Below are 23,494 nucleotides of genomic sequence, written 5' to 3'. Positions count from 1 at the left end.
ATGGAGCCCGGGCCGCGGCGGCGGCGCAGTTGCCTCCACCTGGTCTCCACTTTCCTGCGCGACCCGGGTTCAGGGCGCGTGTACAAGCGCGGGAAGCTGATCGGCAAGGTGGGGACCTCGGCACCCCGACTTCCCGGAGAGGGGTTCAGGCTGGGCCAGGCGGGGATCCTGGCGGGGATCCTGGCGGAGTGGGATTTGCACGCGCGATCTTGAGCGTAGCTAAATCGGTGTGCGTCCAGCTTGTCTGCCCGCTGTGGCCCGGGCTTTGTCTGTGTGTGTGTGTGTGTTGTGTGTCAGCGCGAGTTTGGGGGTCTGGCATTGGTCTGGGCGCCGGGTCTGTGGAGGACCCGCTGTAGCATTGTGTGGCTGGAAACGGTATTTGGCGGGCTGTGCCTTGTCCGTGAGTTGTGTGTCCAGGGGTGTGGGTGTGCTATCACCCAGTGTGTGATGGGTTTCCGTGCCTTTCTCTAAACCCTGTCATGTTGTTTCCAGGTGTGTGTGTGTGTGTATGTGTGTCTGAGTGTCTGAATGTGGTACACATCGCTCCGCTTTATGTGCCTGGTATGGATGTGTCTGCCTAAGTGATGTGTCCCTATTTGTTTGTTCCCAGGTGTTGCAGTGTATGTCCAGGTATGAAGGTGTGAGCTGTGTGTTTGTGTGTCTCAGGTGTGTGTGTGTGTGTGTGTGTGTGTGTGAAGTGGCCTGACCACCTGTCCACTGAGTTTGTGAATCCCCTCTCTGAAGGGCGCCTTCAGCCGTTGCTATAAGCTGACGGACATGTCCACCAGCACCGTGTTTGCTCTCAAGGTGGTGCCGCGTGGTGGAGCCAGGGCCTGGGGTCTGTGCCCCTTTGGGAAGGTATGGCCCCCCATCTGTGCCCAAGGTCTCTATAACCACAGTGGATTCCCAGAGAGGTCCCTGCCCTTGAGGTCGGGGTGGATGCCTGTTGGCAGGAATACTGCATGCAGGGTGTGTACACATAGGGCTGTGCCTGCAGGTGGAGAGAGAGATCGCCCTGCACAGCCGCCTGCGACACCGCAACATCGTGGCCTTCCACGGACACTTTGCTGACCATGACCATGTGTACATGGTATTGGAGTACTGCAGCCGAAAGGTGCCCTGGGGGTGGGACAGAGAGAGAGCGCTTTCACACCCCCATGTCTGCTGTGCTCATCTGCATCCACCCTAGTATTTCATCTGCACTTACCTATTTCTTCCTGTGCCCACACCAGGCCCCACTGTGCTCATCCTAGGCTTTCTTCACTCACTTAGGCTCACTTGTGTTCATTTGTGCCCAGTTTATTCTGTGGTTATCAGGCTCATCTCATACTCATCTGTGGAACCTGGGTCCACTTGAGCATACCTGTACTCACCTGTGTCCCTTCTTCACGTAGCCATGTCCCAGTTGAACTTAATGGTAACTTTATAGATTCCTTGCACTCACTTTTTCCACTTAAGTATACCTGAGTTCATCTGTGTCTCCTTGGTGCCGGTGCTCTGGCCTGTGGGGTCACCTGCAGTCATTGGCTCACGTGCTAGAGGTGCGGCAGACGCTGACGGAGCCAGAGGTACGCTACTACCTGCGGGGCCTGGTCAGCGGCCTACACTACCTGCACCAGCAGCATATTGTGCACCGAGACCTAAAGCTCAGTGAGTGTGGGGAGCAGATCTGTGGGAACTGTGGGGGCTATGGGAGCTGGGACCTGGCTTCCCCTCTTATGCCCATGTCTCTTCCCCACACCGGCAGGTAACTTTTTTCTGAACAAGAATATGGAGGTGAAGATCGGTGACCTGGGGCTGGCTGCCAGGGTGGGGCCAGGGGGCCGATGCCACAGGTAAGTGTGGAGGCTTTGAGCAATCTCTCGGGTGGGCACAGGTGAACCTGGCCTGGCATGGGGCCCAGCCTTCTGAATCCCCCACTATTTTTTCCCAGAGTGCTCTGTGGGACCCCAAATTTCCTGGCCCCAGAGGTTGTCTCCAGGAATGGGCACACCTGCCAGTCAGACATCTGGGCTCTGGGCTGCATCATGTGAGTAGAGTCCTGAGATTTTGGGGAAGTGGGGCAGGAGTGCCCAGATGGTGCCAGGTATGGGTAGGTGCGAGCATACAAGGAGGTAAGGGTGGGTTTAAGTACAGGGGAGGTTGAGTCAGGGACAGGCAGGTGTGAGCATATGCATGACAGATGTGAATAGATATGTGCAGATATGGGGCAGGTGGGAGGAGTACACACCAGCCATCATTTGCACATGCAGATATGAATAGGGATAGGGGAGATCAGGTTTTAGTGTGCAAAAATGTGGACAGGTGTGTGCAGGTGCCAAGTGCATAGACGGATTAGGGCATATATACAAGTATGAAGTACATGCAGGAGTGGAGCAGGTGTGAGCATGCATAAAAGAAAATTGGACAGGTGCATTCAAGTATGTACAGGTGTAAACTGGTGTCTACAGATGCTTGTGTCTACTGAGCAGACAGGAATGGCCTGGTGGGAGGGGATGTAGGGCAGTTATAGGCATATGGATGGATGGGAAGCATGTACAGAGTAGGGAAGTATGGGTAGGTATGGCCAGGTGTACACAAGTAGGTATGAGCCAACTCTGGACCAGCCCAGGGCAGATGCAAACAGGCACCCACTTTCCTGCCTCCCTCCCTCACCCAGGTATATGGTGCTGACTGGCGCCCCACCCTTTGTGGCAGCTCCCCTGTCAGAGATGTATCAAAATATCCGAGAAAGCCGTTATCTGGAGCCTGCCCACTTGTCGCCCAATGCTTGTCGCCTTATCGCCCGCCTGCTGGCACCCAACCCGGCTGAGCGGCCCAGCCTAGACCACATATTGCAGGACAACTTCTTCACGCAGGTGTGTGGTGTTCAGCAGGTGATGCTGCCCTGGGGGCTGGATGCCTGGGTCCTTCTCTGGGGAGTCTCAGCCAAGGCCCAGGGAGGATCAGGACCCCTAGGTGGCCCAGGTACTCAGGAGCCAGGCAACCTGAGTGGGGTGCTGACCCCTGTCACCCCACTCTGAAGGGTTTCACTCCGGACCGGCTGCCACCCCACTCCTGCCGCAGCCCTCCCATTTTTGCCATTCCTCAGCCTCTGGGCAGGCTTTTCCGGAAGGTGGGCCAGCAGCTAATAAGCCAGTGCCGGCTACCCTGTGAGTACCACCCCTGCCCCACCCCTCACCTGCTTCTACCTGCCCAATACCTATTCTGCACCTCACATACCTGTCATGCTTCCAACCTGCTCTGCAACTCACATCTGTGGCAGAGGTGGATATGGAGAGCAAGTGACTGCCTCCCCCACGGGGCCAGACTCTGCAACCCCCCAAATTCTGTGCCTCCCTCAGGCCCCTTCACTCCTGATGAAGACTCATGTCCTGGAGAAGATGGTCCTGACCCTGACTCCATGGACAGGGTCAGTGAGGTGAGGGCTCACAGTGGGGGACACAAAGAGAGCACCCTCACAACAAGACTGAGCAGAGGGAGAAGTACAGGCTCTTCAGAGTGGGGAGGCAGGAACTCTTCACTCACTTTAGGCCTCTCCCCAGGGGCTGGGGCACCCCTCACCCCTGCTGCTCCCTCCCCAGGCCTCCCTGTTGGAGAGAGGGGCTCCCAGACCTGAGATCCCTGTCCACCTGCTCACCCAAGGGATCCTCCAGAGTGACCCAGCTGGTGAGAGACTCTCTATCCTAGGTGGGGGCCATGGGTGGGGAGTGAGGGTCTAGAGGCAGGGGACAAAGACAGTGCTTTGCCAGGGTCATTTCCCCTCTCCTGGCCTCAATTTTCCTACCTGTAAAATGTGAGTGATGTCTGGAATCCTTCTGGGTTTAAAATAAGATTTTCCCAGATGTGAGAGTTTGGGGCTGGGCTAGTTGGAGGGGCTCCTAATAGTGGGGGCCCAGGCCTGCCTGTCCCCTCTCTCCTTCTCTCCCTGACCCCACATAGATCTATCTCCCCAGGGCCTGAGGGGAGCTCAAGGCATGAGGTGGAGGAGGCCATTAGAAACCTACAGCTCTGCCTGAACCCTGGACCTCCAGATAGGAGCACGGCCTACGCCACAGGGGACACCCTGTTTCTTAATCTCTAAGGAAAAGTAGCCTGCCCCTTGGGGGTATTTCTGGGGCTCCATAGTGAGATAGTTTTGAGGCTATAGGACCCAGTAACATCAGGCAAGTCACTTAACCCTCTGTATATGTTTCCTTACCTGAGTAAGGAGACATGATAGCATGATGCAGGTTATCCTTCTGTGAACAGTCTAGAACTTTCTGAGACCTCTATGATGACTGTTTATTTTGAATGATGTATTGGGGAGGGCTCTGGGGGGCATCCTCATCTTTTCAGGATCTGAATCTATATAATTTGTAATCTAGTCCTGCTTAAGAACCAGAGAGGAGACCAAGAGAAATGGAGAAAGGAAATGAGACATTAGACCTTCACCAACCCTGAACCTGTGTCCCAGCTACGCATGAGATGGAACCCCATCTCATATCCCAGAGTCCCAGATCCCCAAGCTCTCCTTCTCTCCCTTTCTTCGATCTCCACCAACCCACGTGCCCTGCCCCTCCTGGAGAGGGAGCCCCAAGCCTTTTCTTTCTTTCTTTTTTTTTTTTATCCTCACCCGAGGATATTTTTCCATTTTTTGTACAGATAGAGTGGGAGGGAGAGAGAGGAAGGGAGACAGAGAGAGAAACATCGATGTGAAGGGACACATCGAGTGCCCAAGCCTTTTCTTTTTTGTGGGATCCATTTCTCTTCTTCCTTCAGCTTTCCCTGATTGTGTAGCACAAGAAGAATTCCATATTTTAAGCTTGTCTTAAATCAACTGTAGCCAACTTTTATTTCAATGTTTTAAATAAACAGTAAAAGAAATTTGAGATAACTTTTCAGAGAAACTACCAAGACAGCACGGAGTTTTGTCTGCCCTTGGCTACTGGATGTCCTGTTTTCCCACTAATGCTGTTTTTCCTCACCCAGGATCCAAGACAGGATCCCATATGGCACTAAGCAATTTTTATTTTTAATACATACATTAAAAAATTTTTTCTTTATTGATTTTAGAAAGAGAGGAAGGGAGAAGGAGAGAGTTAGGAACATCAATTAGAGAGAACATCGATTGGCTGCCTCCTGCATGCCCCCCACTGGAGATTTGGCCCACAACCTGGGCATGTGCCCTGACTGGAAATCGAACCAGCGACCTCTTGGTGCATGGGTCGATGCTCAACCACTGAGCCACACCAGCTGGCCGATACATTTTTTAAATCAAATAACGCAAAGCGTTACGGTATTTGGGGCATTACAGGCATTTCAGAATTATTCATTTCCAGAGGCAGTGAGTGATGTCCCACATCCCAGTCCTACCCCCACCACAAGGCAAAAGTTGTTTTTTTATTTTCTGGACTTTTCTTGACATCTCCAGTGTGTCTGCCATTCCTCCATCCAGGCACACTAGGACCTCCCACTCAGTTCACCTTGTCTTTGTGCCCAGCCATGCGGAGCCCCCCAAGGGAGCAACAGTCCATCCTCTGGGACCCAAAATGGGTGCATTATTCCAGCAAGTACAGCTTTGGCTACCAGCTGTCAGATGGGGACAGTGGTGTCTTGCTTTGGGATGGCACCCACGTGGCCTTGTGTCCCCCAGGGGGTAAGTCATGGGGCCACTGTCCCCTTGTGGGCCAAACTCTCCCCCTGCCTTTCTTCAGTCCTCAAGTATTTAAGAACCTGCTGTGCACATCTGCAGGCACTCACTGTCTGGTAGGGGAAGAACAATGATAAACGAATAAGTTGGTTTCAGGGAGCACTTTCCTGAAGGAAATGACTAGGTTAGGTGACAGACTGGGGGATGGAGGTGGCTCACAACAGCATGGTTGTGGAAAGGCTTTCTTAAGAAGTGACATTCAGATAAGACATGAATGGTGAAATGGAGCCTGTTTGGGAACAGCATTTGAGGCACATGGAAAAGCATGTGCAAAGCCCCCAAGATGGGACCAAGCATGGAGGGTGTGAGGAACAGTGGGGACCCCAGAGTGAGTGAGAGGGATACAGGGAGGAAGTGAAGTCAGTGGCCTTGGAAGCCACTGTTGGGGCTGGGGCAGGAAGGAGGGGTCTGACTCACAGTTTTAACAAGATCTCTTTGGCAGGAGTGATACAGGGGACCAGCAGGGAGGTGGTTGGACTAGTCAGCTGGGCAATGGCAGTGACTTGGGCTGGGGTGGTGACAGAGTACAGATGCAAAGGAGCTGGAATCTCCACTGAATTTGCAGGCAGGAAGGATGGAGCAGCCGCTGGGAGAGATGGGAAGATGGCAGGAGGGTGGGTGTGGGGGCTGATCAGGATCTCAGTGGACAGGCTGCGTCCACGGTTCCAGAGGTCTAGAGTTTAGGAGAGAGTTGTGGACAGTGTAGAGTTGGTCTTCAAAGCTACAGTCCAAGGAGGTGTGGTTGGGTAGGAAGGTGTTCTGGCTTGAGGTGCACAGGACAGAGGCTGTGACAGCTGGCACCTCCCTGTGCCCTCACCCTCAGCCAAGTCAGCTACATGCTTGACCGAGGGAAGCTGGAAATCTTTGCCCTGAGGGATGTGCCCAGCCTGCTGGGCGCCAAGCTGGCTGTCCTTTGACTCTGCTGGCTTCATGCTGCAGCGGCTTTGAGAGGTGAGGGCCAGCAGGGCCAGTGGGGCTGGTAGGGCCAATAGTACTGGCAGGTGGAGACCCTGGCCCTAAGACCCTCATGGCTGGTCCACAGGAGGGGGGCCTGCCTGTGCCCACCTAGTCTGCCAGCCCCAGCCTCCACCTGCTGTACTTTCTTGCATTCCAGAGGGCCCTGCTGCTGCTCTTCAGTGATGGGACAGTGCAGGTGAGCACGGGCCCTTATCCTCAGGAGCTCCTGGGGGGTCAGCAGTTTGGGGCATCCCTGTCCCCTGGACCATGCTGGCTGTTCCAATGCACACTGTTGGGAGGGCTCCAGGAAATAGCTGGCTCATGGCAGGAGGGCAAAGTATGACATTTAAGTACAAAAACTGAAAATGAAGTGTGTTTAAGTAACAGCAAAAATGTAATTTGGGGTCATCTTCATGGGTAGTTACATTTAGCAGTTGTCAAAATGTCATTTCTGCCCTGACTGGGTGGCTCAGTTGTTTGGAGCATCTTCCTGTTCACTAAAAGTTTACAGTTTAATTCCCCATCAGAGCACAAACCTAGGTTTCTGTTTCAGCCCCAGTTGGGGTGCATACAGAGGGCAATTGATCAATGTTTCTCTCTCATATCGATGTTTCTCTTGAAAAAAAAAAAATCAATGGAAACATATCCTTGGGTGAGGGCTTTAAAAAAATGTCATTTAGCCCTGGCCGGTTTCGCTCAGCGGTTGGAGTGTCGGCCTGCAGTACAGAGAGACCTGGGTTCGGTTCCCGCTAAGGGCACGTACCTCGGTTGCAGTTTGTCCCCGGCCCTGGTTGGTCGTGCGGGTGGCAGCCACTCGATGTGTCCCTTCACATCGATGTTTCTCTCTCTCTCTCTTCCTCTCTCTCTCCCTTCTGCTCTATCTGAACAAAAAATGGAAAAATGCCCTCGGGTGAGGATAAAAAAAAAAAATGTCATTTAGAAATCCTTTTTATTGATTAAAAAATTTTTTTCTTTATTGATTTTTAGAGACAGAGGAAGGGAGAGGGAGAGAGAGAGAAATATCAATGAGAGAGAGACATCAACATGGATCGGCTGCCTCCTACATGCTCCCTGCTGGGGATAGAAGCTGCAACCCGACTGGAAATCAAACTGGGACCTCTCAGTCCATGGGATGATGCTCAATCCACTGAGCCACACTGGCCAGGCTGGAAAATCTTTTTTTTTTTAATCCTCAACCAAGGACATTTTTCATTGTTTGTTCAAATAGAGTAGAAGGGAGAGAGAGGAAGAGAGAGAGAGAGAGAGAGAAACATCGACGTGAAAGGGACACATCGAGTGGTCGCCACCTGCACAACCCAACCAGGGCCGGGGACAAACTGCAACTGAGGTACATGCCCTTAGCGGGAATTGAACCCGGGTCTCTCTGGACCACAGGCCGACGCTCTAACAGCTGAGCCAAACCAGCCAGGGCTGGAAAATCATTTTTAAGTTGAGATTTTCTTGAGCAGTCCTGGCAATTTCTGGGAAATCATAAAACATTTCAAAAGCAGAAGTATATACATTATTATTTTTTTAATTTTATTGATTTGAGAGAGAGAGAGAGAGAGATCAATTTGCTGTTCCACTTATTCTATTCATTCATTGGTTGATTCTTCTTTTTAATTTTTTTTAATCTTCACCCGAGGACACTTTTCCATTTTTTGTTCAGATAGAGTGGGAGGGAGAGAGAGGGAGAGAGAGAGAGAGAGCACGCGAAACATCGACATGAAAGGGACACATCGAGTGGTTGCCACCTGCACGACCCAACCAGGGCCAGGGACAAACTGCAACCGAGGTACGTGCCCTTAGCGGGAACCGACCCTGGGTCTCTCTGGACCACAGGCCGAGGCTCTAACAGCTGAGCCAAACTGGCCAGGGCCATTGGTTGATTCTTGTATGTGCCTTGACCTGGGATCAAGCCCTCAACTTCGGTGCATTGGGATGATGATCTAACCAACTGAGCTACCGGCCAGGGCTCATTGTTATTTTACAATTTTTACAGTAGGAAAAGTAACTATAGCTGTTCAGACTAGAATGTGGAGAATGTCTTGAGCTGGGCAGGTCTCAGGTAGAGAGCACTGTCTTCATGGCTCTGCAGAATACTCAGGGAAACTGGTACTTGGTGAGGGGTTGGAATTCCCCAGGTCACAGGTGTAGAATGGAGGTCTTACTGGGTGACCGTAGGCAGGGAAGCCCTGTCTGAACCTCAGTTTCCCCTTCTGTACAGTAGAACTCTGGGATCCCAACTCTGTGAATTCCTGGGAGTGGGGCAGCTGCTGAGACTCATTCAGGGGCCTCTCAGTCTCTTGCCCACTTATTCTCTCTGGAGGGCCAAAGCCGGGCGTAACCCCAGGGGAACCCTTCTGTCTTTGACCTTCTGTCTTTGACCTTTGACAGGTCAGCTGCAGTGGAGACCAGGTTCAACTGGTGCTGAGTGTGGGGTAGGGAAGGTGTCAGCAAAGACTGAATGGGGCCAGACTGGTGCCTCCTACAGTCTGGGGATCCTGCAGAGCCGCAGCTGTCCCCCAGCTGCTCACCAGCACCTGCATCGCTGCAGAGCATTTAGCGCCCCCAAGGGTCAGAGTGGAACTCTGCATGCTGATACCAGGGACCCAGGCTCCATTTCTGTTTCTGTTCCTCCAGAGGGGAATGCCTTTGGGGGCAGTTGGGGGAGCTTGCAGGTGTGTGGGAGGTGGAGGGGGGTTGTCTTTACTTCATGGCATGACTGTCCAACCCAGACTTTTGTTCAGCTTTGCTTTTTTTCATTAAAGATAACTTGACCCTGTAGCCTGCTGTCTGACTCTCTTTGGGGGAGTTTGAGGAGCAAGGTAGCACTCAAACCCAGCTTGCTCTGAGCCCACTGTTCTTTGTGGCAGAGACAGGTGGGCCAGATTTTTACCAACACATAAGTTAGGACCAGAGTGACGTTATGAAATGACCAAAAATCTAAAATATAGGACATTCGCTTAATGGATGTTGAGAAAATGGATGTTGGGAACTGGAAAGATGGTGACCCATATAATTCAGCGGCAAATGCTTGGCACAGCTGTTACCTGCAATAACTTGGGGTTGGGGGGAATGTGCTTCCTGGAGAGGTTCCTGTTTTTTTCTATACAATGACATACACTCATGTTCCTGTAGGAAATAATTAAACCAGCAGCACATTCTGACTTTTCCCCTCAACCATGTGCCTGGATGTATTTCTGCATTTGTGTGTAAAGAGCCACCTTACTGCCCTGGTCGGTTTGGCTCAGCGGTTAGCGTGTCGGCCTGTGGACCAGAGAGTCCCGGGTTCGGTTCCCACTAAGGGCACGTACCTCGGTTGCAGTTTGTCCCTCAGCCCCGGTTGGGGTCGTGTGGATGTCAGCCAGTTGATGTCTCTCTCACATCGATGTCTCTCTCTCTGTCTCTTCCTCTCTCTCTCCCTCCCACTCTATCTGAAGATAAATGCAAAAATGTCCTCGGGTGAGGATAAAAAAAAAAGAGCCACTTTCCTTTTTTTATCCTCACCCGAGGATATTTTTTTATTTTTATTTTTTCAGATAGAGTGGGAGGGAGAGAGAGGAAGAGAGAGAGAAACATCGATGTGAAAGGGACACATTGAGTGGTCGCCACCTGCACAACCCAACCAGGACCAGGGACAAACTGCAACTGAGGTACATGCCCTTAGCGGGAACCGAACCCGAGTCTCTCTGGACCGCAGGCTGACGTTCTAATCGCTGAGCCAAACCGGCCAGGGCCACCTTACTTCTTTTAATGGAAGGAGGGGATGAAGAAAATCTGGCATTTAGGGACTGGGGAGGAAATGGAGTGAGCTGGTGGGATCTATCAGAAGAGGTCAAATGCCTTTGTGTAGCCAGATGTGGGAGGAGAAATTGTTCTGCTTAAAAGAGGGGGTAGAAACTTGAAGATTCTCTGGAGAACCTGAGATGCACTGGCGTGGGTGGTAGAGGAGCTGGCAGGAGGGAGAGGCAACTCTAGGTGGGGCATCATGGGGAATCATGGTCTTTTTCTTTTTTATATTACTGTTAATGTGAAAATCACATAACATGCAGTTAATCATTTTATTTTATTGTTAATCCTCACCAGAGGATATTTTTTTCATTGATTTTTTTTTTTTTAGAAAGTGTGTGTGGGGGAGGGGGGAGAGAGAGAGAGAGAGAGAAACATTGATGTGAGAGAGACACATGGATTGATTGCCTACTGCACAATCCTGCAGGGCCAGGGATCAAACCTGCAACCCAGGTACATGGCCTTGACTGGGAATCGAACCCATGGCCCTTCGGTCCTTGGGCTGACATTCTAACCACTGAGCCAAACTGGCCAGGGCTGCAGTTAATTATTTTAAGGCATACAACTTGTCCTGGCTGGTTTGGCTTAGTGGTTAGAGCGTCGGCCCACGAACCAGAGAGTCCCGGGTTTGGTTCCCACTAAGGGCACATACCTTGCTTGCAGTTTGTCCCCGGCCCCAGCTGGGATCTTGTGGGTGGCAACCACTCGATGTGTCTCTCTCACATTGATGTTTCGCTCTCTCTCTTCCTCCCCCTCTCCCTCCAGCTCTATTTGAAGATGAATGCGAAAAAAAAAAAAAAGTATACAACTTGGTGACAATGTGTGCATTCACAATGTTGTGCAACCACCGTCTCTATCTAATTACAAAATACTTTTATCACCCCAGAATACCCATTCCCCTCCCCCAGCCCATGACTACCACTGATCTACTTCCTGTCTCTGGATTTGTCTGCTCTGGATGTTTCACATAAATGGAATCACACACTCTGTGGCCTTTTGTGTCTGGCTTCTCTCACTGAGCATCATGTGTTCAAGGCCCATCCACATTGTAGAGAGTGTCGGTGCTTCACTTCTTTTTATGGCCAAGTAATATTCCAGTGTCTGTTTTATTTCTTTGCTCATCTGATGATAGCATCATGTTACAAATGACAGAAGCCACCCTCATAATTGTTATGAACAATGTAATGGATTGACTTCTGTTGCTGAAATGTTCAGAAAAAGTGTTGGTTACAAGCAAGGCTGGATCATGGACTCAGATGAATCAAGACTTCCCCTTGCCTCTCTCTTCCTTTCCCTCACTCTTTCTCCATCTCTCACTCTACCATCCTTTGTTTTGGCTCTCGCAGCATAGTGACAAAGATGACCCCTGGCACAGGCTGACATGCTCCCCAGCAAACCCAGGGGAAAAGCAGCAGCCACATGTTTCCTGTTAGTACTAGTAAGAGTCCCAGGTTGAGGGTTATTGGCCAGGCCTTGGTCACATGACCTCCTCCAAGTCTCCTGGACCCACAATGAGTGCGGCAGGTCCAGAAGCAGGCAGAGTGGATGCTGACATCGCATTGTCATCTTGCTTTGCTGTGGTGTGTTCCTGATCACCAGGTAATCTTTTGTGTGAAAACACCATGGTGGGCAGCCTCCAAGGTGGTCCCGTCTCCTGGTATTCACCCCCTTGTGTAGCCCCCTCCACACTGAATAGGGCTGGCCTGTGGAACCAATAGGATATCAACAGTGACTGACTTCTGAGACTAGGGCATACAAGATGTCAGGCTCCCACCCCACTCTCAGGGACCACTTGCTCTCTTGGGAGCCAGCTGCCATGCTGTGAGGACTCTCAAGGAACTCTGTGGGAGGGCCCACATGGAGAGGAGCTGAGCCTGACACCACAGCAACACCAGAGAGCCATCTTGGAAGTGGCTCCTCCAGCCCCAGTCATGCCATCAGCTGAGGCAGCCCTGCCTGACATCTTGACTGCAGCTTCGTGAGAGACCCTCATCCAGAACCACTGAGCCAAATTACTTCTGAATTCCTGACCCACAGAAGCTATGAAATAATGTCTTGCTGTTTCAAGCCACTCTGTTTTGGGGCGACTTGTTACCCAGCAATAGTGGACTAATCCACTGGCCCAAACACGCAGAGGACCCAGCCCCATTTCTGCACAGCACATTGGTTTGAGGGGAGAAAATGACAAAACGTGTTCAGCAGTGTAACTGCCTATCTTGCAAAATGACCTACCTAGAGTGTTTGTTCCCATCTGTTCATGGGCGTGGGAACAGCAACAATCTGTGAGAATCGCCCACAATGGTGGTTTATAAACCAACTACAGAATACATTAATTTTGAAACCTCCCAGGCCGATTCTTATTTCTAGGTATAACAACGTCAAGAGATGGCAAAGTGCCCACGCCGCCCTCACACTGAACATTTCTGGAATTCTCTTTAGAGAGGGGAACAGTGCACCTCCAAATAAAGTTATTAGTTTTGGAGTGCTTACAAAGGTTGGAGCTTCAAGAAATGGCAATGAATCTACTCCAGGTCTGGCCAGAACCTCTCTCTCGCTCTCTCTCTTTTTTTTTTTTTGTAAGGAAACTACCGAGGGCATTTTTAACTCAAGAATGAGGAAAAACTTGCCTTAATTTAATTCTACCTTTTACCCCCGCCCTCCCTCTGAAGCTTCGGGGGAACCCTGCCTCTGGACCAGGCATTGGTCCATGGGAGCACGTGACACAGGTGCCTCCTTCAATCACTAGCAAGTAAGGCGGGGCCAAGGCGGCCACATCCCCGACCGCTGTTCTGCTGCTGCTATAGCAACCGGGTGTGAAGCCACAAAACCTTGCAGGGTCCAGGTCCTCCTGCCGACATCTGCTTCCCTAGCTAATCTAGTCTATGGAACTCGCCTGCGAGCTAGGGGCTTTCCTCTCCCACTTTAACAGATGAGGGACCTGACACACGTGCGTTGCCTCAATCTATAAACTGTTGGGAGAAAAGGTAAGTGGATGTAGGTGTCAACCTGGCCACCCCGGCTCCCGGAGGAATTTTTAAAATCCTGATGACTTCAGGAAATTATGCCAAGCGAAAGAAGTCCAAAGGTCACATAATGTAAGATTCCGTTTATGCAACGTTTTTGAAATGATAATAGATGAGTGGTTTAGAGATGGGAGGGGCTGAGGTTGTAACAGGGCAGCCGGAGGAGTCCTTGTGGTGAATGCATGAACCTACTCAGTTGATACAATTGTAGACAACACACAAACACTCACAGGCGCGCGCGCGCGCGTTCGCGCGCGAGCAAGTAAAACTGGGAAATCTGAAACCTGGATAAGATAGGCGATGGGATCCATGTGTCGACATCCAGGTTGAGATATTTATTTCATTTTGCAAAATGCAACTTTACTGGGGGACACTGAGCGAAGTGTACTACAGAATCTCTATTTCTTACAAACTGCAGAAGAATCCAGAATGATTTTAATAAAAATTTCAATAAAATTTTGTTTTCATCCAGCTGGTATGGCTCAGTGGTTAGGTGTTGACCCATGCACCAAGAGGTTGCCCAGGACACATGCCCAGGTTGTGGGCTCAATCCCCAGTGGGGGACATGCAGGAGGCAGCCAAATGATGTTCTCGCTCATCGATGTTTCTCTCTCTCCCTCTCATTTCCTCTCTAAAATCAATAAAGGGAAAAAAAATTTCTTTAATTTGTTTTCTGGTTCCTCAATAAAGCTAAACATAAATTATCATGTGACCCAGCAATTCCACTCCTAGGTATGTATCCAAGATAATTTAAAATGGTGTTTAAAAACATTTGTGTGCACTAATGTTCAGAGTAGCCCTGTTCAAATAGCCCAACGTGGAAACAACCCAAATGTGCAACAATGGGTGAGCAGATAAGCAAAATGTGCTTCATCCATGCAGTGGATTATTTATTCAGCCAAGAAAAGGAGTGAAGCACTGATATTCTCTACAACTTGGATTGTCCTTGAAAAACATGGTACTTGCCTTAGTTGTGTTGCTCAGTGGTTAGAGCATCGCCCTGCAGACTGAAGGGTCATGAGTTTGAAGGTCATGGGTTTGACTCCCAGTCAAGGGCATGTATCTGGGTTGCAGGTTTGATCCCTGGCCCCGTGTGGGAAGCTCACATCACGTGTCTCTCTCACATCAATGTTTCTCTCTCCCCTCCCTTCCTCCTTCCCTCCCCCCTGTCTAAAAGTGAATGGAAAAATGTCCTCGGGTGAGGATTAACAAAAAAAGAAAGAAAAGAAAAGAAAAGAAAAGAAAAGAGAAGAGAAGAGAAGAGAAGAGAAGAGAAGAAAAGAAAAGAAAAGAAAAGAAAAGAGGAGGAAGGAAGGAAGGAAGGAAGGAAGGAAGGAAGGAAGGAAGGAAGGAAGGAAATGTGACATTCAGTGAGAGAAGCCAGACACAAAAGGCCACATAGTGTGTGAGTCCATATATGTGAAATGGAGGAGGGGGTGGCTGCTAATGGGGACAGGGCTTCATTTTGAGGCGATGGGATGTTCTGGAATGAGATAAAAGTGATGGTTGCCTAACATTGTGAAAATACTTAATGCCACTGAATTACACTTTAAGATGATTAAAATAATAAATTTTACCACTTTTTTTTTTTTTTTGGTACGTGTCCCTATCAGGAACTGAACTCTGGACTCTCTGGTCTGCAGGCTAATGCACCAACCACTGAGCCAAACTGGCCGGGGTGAATTTTACCACAATTTTAAAAAAATCCCGCTTCCCGCCCTGGCCAGTTTGGCTCAGCGGTTAGAGCGTCAGCCTGCGGTCCGGAGAGACTCGGGTTCGGTTCCCGCTAAGGGCATGTACTTCGGTTGCAGTTTGTCCCCGGCCCTGGTTGGTCGTGCGGGCAGCAGCCACTCGATGTGTCCCTTCACGTCGATGTTTCTGTCTCTCTCTCCCTTCCTCTCTCTCCCTCCCATTCTATCTGTACAAAAAATGGAAAAATATCCTCGGATGAGGATTAAAAAAAAAAAATCCTGCTTCCCATGTCTCATCCCAGACCAATTATGGCAGAATCAGGGGCTCTGGCTTCAAGTGTTTCTAAAGTTCATTCACTCTGAGGAGCAGTCAAGATTGGGAACCACTGGGTTAGATCATACAAACGAGGATACGGGAACCAAATGATAAGGGGGCATGTGTTTAGATGGATTGTGAAACAAACCAGCTGTAAATAATAACACACTACAACCAAGGTCATCTGAATGCCAACCATATTCTTGCTATTAAGAAATTAATATTGCCCTGGCCAGTGTGATTCAGTTGGTTGGAGCATCCTCCCATACACCGAAAGGTGGTGGGTTCCATTCCCATTCAGGGCACATACCCAGGCTGTGGGTTGGATCCCTAGTTGGGGTGCATCCAGGAAGCAACCCATTGATGTTTCTCTTTCACATCTCTCTTCCTCTCCCTCTCTCTCTTCCTCTCTTTTTAAAATCTAAAATCAATAAAAACATATTCTCAGGTGAGAATTTAAGAAAAGAAATTAAGCCCTGGCCTGTTTGGCTCAGCAGTTAGAGCGTCGGCCCGCAGACCAGAGAGTCTCAGGTTCGGTTCCTGCTAAGGGCACATACCTCAGTTGCAGTTTGTCCCCAGCCCTGGTTGGGTGGCAACCACTCAATGTGTCTCTCTCACATCGATGTTTCTCTCTCTCTCTCCCTCCCTCTCTATCTGAAGATAAATGAAAAAATAAAAATGTCCTCGCGTGAGGATGAAAAGAAAGAAAAAAATAATGTTGTAAGTCAAATAATTATGCTGTACATCTTCAACTTATAAAGTGCTGAATGTCGATTGTATCTCAATAAAACAAGGAAAAAGAAATCAGAGTTTCAAGTCTGGTCTGACACTGTCGCTATGTGATTTACTAAGCGTCGTTGTAGAGAAATGCAGTTGCGGCGAAGCAATGGGGGGTTGGGGAAAACAGATGGAGGTGAACAGCTGAGACTTGTTGACACAAATGATGCCTAATGCCCGAGCTGTTCCGGCTCCAAGGCTGTGAGCAGGTTGTCATGTGCAGATCTTGCCACATGGTGGCGACAGAGTACGGGCTATTTTGGTAGTCCGTCTGGCCGTCGGTGGGGCTCACCTGGAATAGTGTCGGGGAGGGGTGCATAGTGGCAAATCTGCTGGGAGCTTTTGGTTTCTTTCTGGGCTGCTGCCCCATATTAAACCCACTTCTGCCTGTAGTAAAGATCCAGGTGCTCAATCCGTATCATTCAATATTTATGGAATTATTTCTGGTCCATGTTACCAACCCTCTTTCCCCCCAATTTTATTAGCTTTGTCCCCCTTTACCTGCCAGAGTGGAATTCAGGAACCACAGAGGGGAGCTCAGGCTTATAGTTCTCCTTAAAAATGAGTGGATTACTCTCTCCCCTTCCTCCAGTCCTCATAGTTATCAGACACCCTGTTCAATCTGAATTTTAAATAAATGACACATTGCTGTTGGGTACAAGGATGTCCCATGCAATATTTGAGATAAACTTGTACTAAAAAAAAAAAAAAGACTCATTTATCTAAAATTCAACCTAGCTGGGCGTCTTGTGTCTTCTAGGATAAATTGCTCCTTAGTTTGTGGCTCTTGTGCCCTTGGACATGTCCCCATCCTTGGAGCGGGGAGAGGGTTCAAGCATGTTTGTTCTGGGCAGGCCATAGTATCAGCCCTTTCTCCAAGAAGTTGGGGCAACTTTTTTGTTGTTGTTAATCCTCACCTGAGGATTTTTTCTTCCATTGATTTTTAGAGAGAGTTAAAGGGAGGGCGGGAGGGGAAGAGAGAGAGAGAGAAACCTCAATGTGAGAGAGACACATTGATTGCTTTGCCTCCCACTCCCCAACCAGGGCTGGGGATTGAACCTGCAACCCAGGTATGTGCCCTTAACTGGAAATCAAACTTGAGACCCTTTGATTCTCAGGCCAACATTCTAACCACTGCCCCACACTGGCCAGGGCTAAGAAGTTGGGGCAACTTTTAATACAGCTGTGTGTGTTTCACATGGTTACTGTAATAAATGACCACAAACTTAAGAGGTTTAAAACAATGCAAATTTATTCTGTGATAGTTCTGGAGGTCAGAAATACTAAATTCCAGGTGTGGGCAGGGCTGATCCTTCTGGAGGCTCAGGGAGAATTGTTTCTGGACTTTTCTAGCGTCTAGTGGCACCTCATCCCTGGCTCATGGCCCAGCCTCCATCCTCACAGCCAGTAGCACAGCCTCTTCCATCTCTGACTCTGACCCTCCCGCCTCCCTCTTATGATGACCCTGTGATGACACTGCCCTCCCCCTCAGGGAATCCAGGATCATCCCCATCTCAGGGTCCTTGACTTCATCACATCTATAAAGTCCCGTTACCACATGAGTCAATATGTCCACAGGTCCTAGGATCAGGATTGAGGAAGTTTTGGGGGCTGTTATGATGACCATAACAGCCCATAAATTTTTCCTCCTTTGTGGCCTTTGTTGCTTTGGGGTCACTGTGCTCAGGGCCTCTATGCACATACACTCTTTTGTTGTTATTGTTAATCTTCACCTGAGGATATTTTTTCATTGAGGGAGGGAGGGAAAGAGAGAGAAAGAGAGAAACATTGATGTGAGAGAGACACATCAATTGATTGCCTCCCGCAAGACGCTGACCCAGGGATCGAACCTGCAGCCCAGGTATGTGACCTTGACTGGGAATTGAACCTGAGACCCTTCAGTCTGAGGGCTGACTCTCTAAGACTCTCTAACTGCTGAGTCAAACCTGCCAGGGCCACGCACACTTTTCACAGTTTCAGGGCATGGTGGCTGTCCTGCTTTCCCGGCTCTAAAATATTTCAAGGTTGCTCTGGCTGGTTTGGCTCAACGGTCAGAGCGTCAGCCTGCAGACCAAAGAGTCTTGGGTTCAATTTTGGTCAAGGGCATGTACCTCAGTTTTGGTTCGGTCCGCGGCCCTGGTCGGGGTCATGTTGGATGTGTCTCTCTCTCCTTACCCCCTCTCTCATCCCTCCTCCCTCCCTCCCACTCTATCTGAAGATAAATGGAAGAATATCCTCAGATGAGGATTTTAAAAAAATGTGTATATGTGTGTGTGTATCAAGTTCTGTAGAGCAAGTTTCTTCACTAGATGTTTCCCTTTTGTGTTTGGGGCTATGTATATTTTTTTGTTTTGTTTTGTTTGTTTTTTATCCTCACCCTAGGACATTTTTCTATTTTTTTGTTCAGATAGAGTGGGAGGGAGAGAGAGAAAGAGAGAGAGAGAAATATCGATGTGAAAGGGACACATCGAGTGGTTGCCACCCGCACAACCGACCAGGGCTGGGGACAAACTGCAACCGAGGTACGCGCCCTTAGCGGGAACCGAACCCGGGTCTCTCAGGACCGCAGGCCGATGCTCTAACCGCTGAGCCAAACCGGCCAGGGCTGGGGCTATGTAAATTTACATTAAACTTCACCCTGGCCGGTTTGGCTCAGCAGTTAGAGTGTTGGCCTGTGGACCAAAGAGTCCCTGGTTCGATTCCAGCCAAGGGCAGGTACCTCAGTTATGGTTCATCCCTGACCACGACTGGGGTCATGTGGGTGGCAACCAATCGATGTGTCTCTCTCACATCGATGTTTCATTCTCTCTCCCTCCAACTCTGTCTGAAGATAAATGTAAAAATATCCTCGGGTGAGGATTAAATAAATAAATAAATAAATAAATAAATAAATAAATAAAATTTACAATAAACTTCAATTAAATAAAAAATTCAATATCTCAGTTGCACAAGCCACCTCTCATGCTCAGTCACCCATGTGGCTGGTGACTCCTGTGTTGGACAGTGTAGATCTAGAACCTTCTCATCATTGTACCAAGTTCTAGAGCAGCGGTTCTCAACCTGTGGGTTGGGACCCCTTTGGGGGTCGAACAACCCTTTCACAGGGGTCAACTAAGACCATCGGAAAACACATATTTCCAATGGTCTTAGGAACCAAGACACCGCTCCTCTATCCGTCTCCAGGTGGGTCCGCCCACATGCAGATGCGCCCCCTACAGCATGAGGAACTGTATTAAAGGGTCACGACATTAGGAAGGTTGAGAACCACTGTTCTAGAGAAATACTGTTCAGTACAGGAGCGACCAGCCACATGTGCTATTTAGATTTAAATTCTGTTGGCAGATAAAGTCCTGTGTGAGCCCGTGTGGCTTTCTTTTCCAGGAGTGAGGTAGGCTGTGCTGAGTTCATGAAACAACAGAAACAAGTGACAAGGGAGCGAGAGCTTGTATCCAGGGCACTAGCCGGGCCTTAGCTTCCAGCATCCCTACATCTGCCGAAGTGTGGAGAAGCTATATTCATAAGATACTTGTTTTTGCTGCAAAAAAACTCTTCCCAGCTCCCCGGCCAGGAATGTGGTCCCTGTAGGTGGTTATGAGTTTGAGTTACTCCGACTCTCAGTGGCTTAAACAAAGAAGGAGGGATTATTGGTGCTCAGAACTAAGAGGGTGAGATGGTCTGCCTTCAGACAGGGCTGAATCCAGAGCCTCAAACAGCAAGCTCCAGAATCTACCTCTGCCCACCTCTCGGCTCTCCCTGAGGGCCTCAACAGCTCTGGACTTCCTCTTATCAGCTTCACAAGCTCCAGGTAGAGAGTAAGCATAATCCTCAGATGTTTCTGGAAAGTCCTGGGACAGCACATCCTCAGAACACCAGGAATGAAAGCCCCACCCTCTGGTTTGTGGCTGCACTCCCATTTACTGTTGCCTCTTTCAAAAACCTCTCAAGAGCCTGGCCGGTGTGGCTCAGTGGTGAAGCATCGACCCTATGCACTAAGGAGTTGCTGGTTTGGTTCCAGGTCAGGGCACATGCCCAGGTTGTGGGCCAAATCCCCAGTGTGGGGCATGCAGGAGGCGGCCAATAGATGTTCTCTGTCATCGATGTTTCTCTCTCTCTCTCCCTTCCTCTCTCTCTAAAATCAATAAAGAAAAAAAATTTTAATTTTTAAATGTTAAAAACAAAAGAAAAACCTCTTGAGAGAGCTCTGGCCAGACTGGATTTGGGCCTAAGCCCTGGGCTTGCCCCTCCCATGGCCAGGTATTCAGCCACCTCATCATTCTCCATCCCCTGCTGAGCTCCTGGGCATCCTGAGCAGTTTTGAGGTGCTTCTCTCCTCAAATTATAGCAGCAAATTGACAAACTGACTCACCCATGGCTGTCAAGAGGCAAAGCTACCCAGCCGGCGTGGCTCAGTGGTTGAGTGTCGACCCATGCACCAAGAGGTTGCCAGTTTGCTTCTTGGTCAGGGCACATGCCTAGGTTTTGGGCCACGTCCCACTGGGGGGCATGTAGGAGGCAGCCATGATGTTCTCTGTCATCGATGTTTCTATCTCTCCCTCCCTCTCCCTTCCTCTCTCTGTAAAATCAATAATGAAAAATTTTTTTTTTAAAGAATTAAAAAATAGAGGCAAAGCTGACCTAAGACTCTCTTCAACTCCTTGCAGACCCCAGGCTCTCCCCCACCTCGCCATTGTGCCCACTCTTTTTGAGACCCTGACTTGGGATCCAGCCCCCACCTTCTTCCCAAGAACTCATTCAACTCCCCCAGCCCCTCATACCCTCAGGGCTGTCCTTTCTCTTTGTGGTCTCCATATCTCACCTCCCTGCCACCTCCACTGCCTCCTGCAGTCTGGCTCTGGACTGACCTCCCCCCAGGTCACCTGGGGCCACTGCAGCTGTGTCCAACTTTACTACTAAACTGTGGGTCAGGCCAGGTTAAGCATTGCCCACTACCTGTATTGGTTTCCCGTGACTCCTGGAGCAAATTACCACAAAGTGGGCAGCTTAAAACAATTGGCATTTTTTTCTCTCATGGTTCTGGAGGCCAAAAGCCCCAAATCAAGATGTGGCAGGGCTGTGCTCTCTCCCCAGGCTCCAGGGGAGGGTCCTTCCTGCCTCTTCTGGGGGCTGGAGGCTTCCCTTGGCTTGTGGTCTCATCACTCTAGTCTCTGTCTCATCATTGTCACACGGCCTTTTGCATGTCTGAGTTGGATATCTCCCTCTGCATGTCTGTCTCTTCTCTTCTGTCCCTTATAAGGACACTCATCATTGGATTTAGGACCACCCCAATCTAGGATGAGCTCATCTCAAGAGCCTTAATTATATATCTGCAAAGACCCTTTTCCAAATACGGTCCCAATCATAGGTTCTGGGGGAATATATCTTTTGGGGCCATGATTCAACCCACTTGACCCCCTTGAGCCTCACCAGAGTTGGGAGTGTGGAGCACCTTGTTTTACAGACAGGGAAATCCCAAACAGGGCTGGACTGAAAGCCCACGTGAGTGGCTCTTCTGGAGGCCCACCCCATGCCCTGAAGCCCTGGAAAAGATTCAGCTCTCCAGATGCTTCCACTCATCAACCAGAGGGTCTGATGTGGCTGACACTCACTGGGTTCACTGTCCTTGGGGTTCCCTGTCTGTCTGTGGCTTTCTGTCTGTCTCTTCCTGTTGTGCCTCCTGACCTGTTGTCCCAAGACTCTTGCCTCCTCTTGGAAGCCCTCCAGGCTGCTCCAGCATGCCTTCCCAGCTTTCCTAGTGGGCTGTGCCCTAGACCTTTCTCCTTAGGCCAGCAGCCAGTGGAGACCCTTGTCCCCGAGGCCCTTGTCACCACATTCCACATCCCACCCTCCCTTCACTCCAGAGCTTTTCCTTCCTTTGGAACTTTAGTGGTACCTGACTACTGATGGTCACCTCCATATCAACCCAGCCCTGAACTGTGTCTGATGGTCCAATGGGCCAGATCTCAACTAGACCTAAGGTGAGTGGGGGATGCTTGTGGCTCATCACTGACATCTTTTTGGGATGGGAGTGCTAGGACCCAGGAGGCAGATTCTCAGACCTCAGAATCCCCATCTGCAGTGATGGATGCTGGGGGAACCAGGGTTCCCCCCACACACCACAGAGCTGGGAGGGTGCCCCAAGAGACAGTCTGGTACTGCCACCTCCGCAGAAGCTATAACTGGCCCCATGGTTGGCCCACCCCAGGGGTGTGGAGAACCTGAGCCTCAGGAAAACGGGGGCCTGGCTGGACGCACCTCCCCAAGAGACCTGATGCCCTCATCTGGAACAGGGCACAGCACCTAGCTTGCAGTAGAGCCTGCAATGGGGTATCCTGAGCCAAATTCTTTTATCTGGAAGATGGAGGGTGAGGAGCTGGGTCTGAGGGTCCCTCCCCCAACCCAACATCTCCATGCCCACCGGCCCCACACCACGCCAAGGGCTCGCATGTCATAAAAAGACTTTATTAAGAAGGCTTTGGAGTCAAAAAATAAAACTCTTGATACAATTTTCTGAACCCTTAAGTCAGCTCAGCAAATATATAATCAGTAATTTAGCTGCGTAAGATTAAAGGTCCGTTACTTTAAAATAAAATATATTTTAGTTCTTAAAATTTATTCCATAAAGTACATACATATTTCCCTATAAATTTGCTACATATACACAAGAGGTAAAAAGTAAAAGTTTAAAAAAAACAATTAAAAAAATTTAAAAATGGACAACATAAACCACAGCAGAAAGGGATTAATAATTAAAAATAAAAAAGTTAGAAATTTCTGATTGGGATGCCCCTTAAGCCCCTCCCCCCACCTCCTCAGGCCTTCCTGGAGCTGATCTACAAAAGGATGACTAGTTAGCCCCAAAAAAGGAGTGAAAAGGGAGTAAAAATGTCACCATCCTCCTGGTGGAATTTTCTGCAGAGGCTAAGACTGCGCAAAAACAACACTGTCAAATCAGAAATCCACTTCATAGAAAAGAAGGACAACCAATTGTAAAAATTTTTCTTAAAAAGATCACCCTGGGTGTGTGTGTGTGAAATAAAAAGTGCAACAGACCTTTTCTCTCTGGTTTATTTTAACCTGTCAACTCAATACTGTTATTTGTTAAGAACTGAGGTGCCACTGGGCTGCCGGGTCACTGTCTCCATGCCTGGGACCAGGAGTTAAAGCTTGTCTGTAAACACTGGCCACAATGCCCCCTGCCCCACCCTCCCCCGGCCTGCCCCTCCACCCCCTGCCCTTTTGTCATCCC

At 49.6% G+C, this 23,494-nt stretch overlaps 1 protein-coding gene across 1 annotated transcript; it reads left to right on the top strand.

The window, feature by feature from the left end:
• Window positions 1-9,083, top strand: PLK5 (polo like kinase 5 (inactive)). Its single transcript, XM_036282244.1, is given in 16 exon segments — window positions 1-108; window positions 745-858; window positions 998-1,114; window positions 1,521-1,650; window positions 1,748-1,835; window positions 1,934-2,029; window positions 2,660-2,858; window positions 3,026-3,152; window positions 3,345-3,421; window positions 3,600-3,669; window positions 3,957-4,029; window positions 5,478-5,642; window positions 6,516-6,611; window positions 6,613-6,643; window positions 6,735-6,889; window positions 9,047-9,083. Coding segments are annotated over 16 exon segments (1,683 nt in total).
• Window positions 9,084-23,494: the final 14,411 nt, after the last annotated feature.

The sequence above is a fragment of the Molossus molossus genome, unplaced genomic scaffold, assembly GCF_014108415.1.
Source record: "Molossus molossus isolate mMolMol1 unplaced genomic scaffold, mMolMol1.p scaffold_m16_p_4, whole genome shotgun sequence".
Lineage (NCBI taxonomy): Eukaryota > Metazoa > Chordata > Mammalia > Chiroptera > Molossidae > Molossus > Molossus molossus.
The sequence above is the reverse complement of the archived record's forward strand: the minus strand, read 5'-3'. Positions and strand labels throughout refer to the sequence as shown.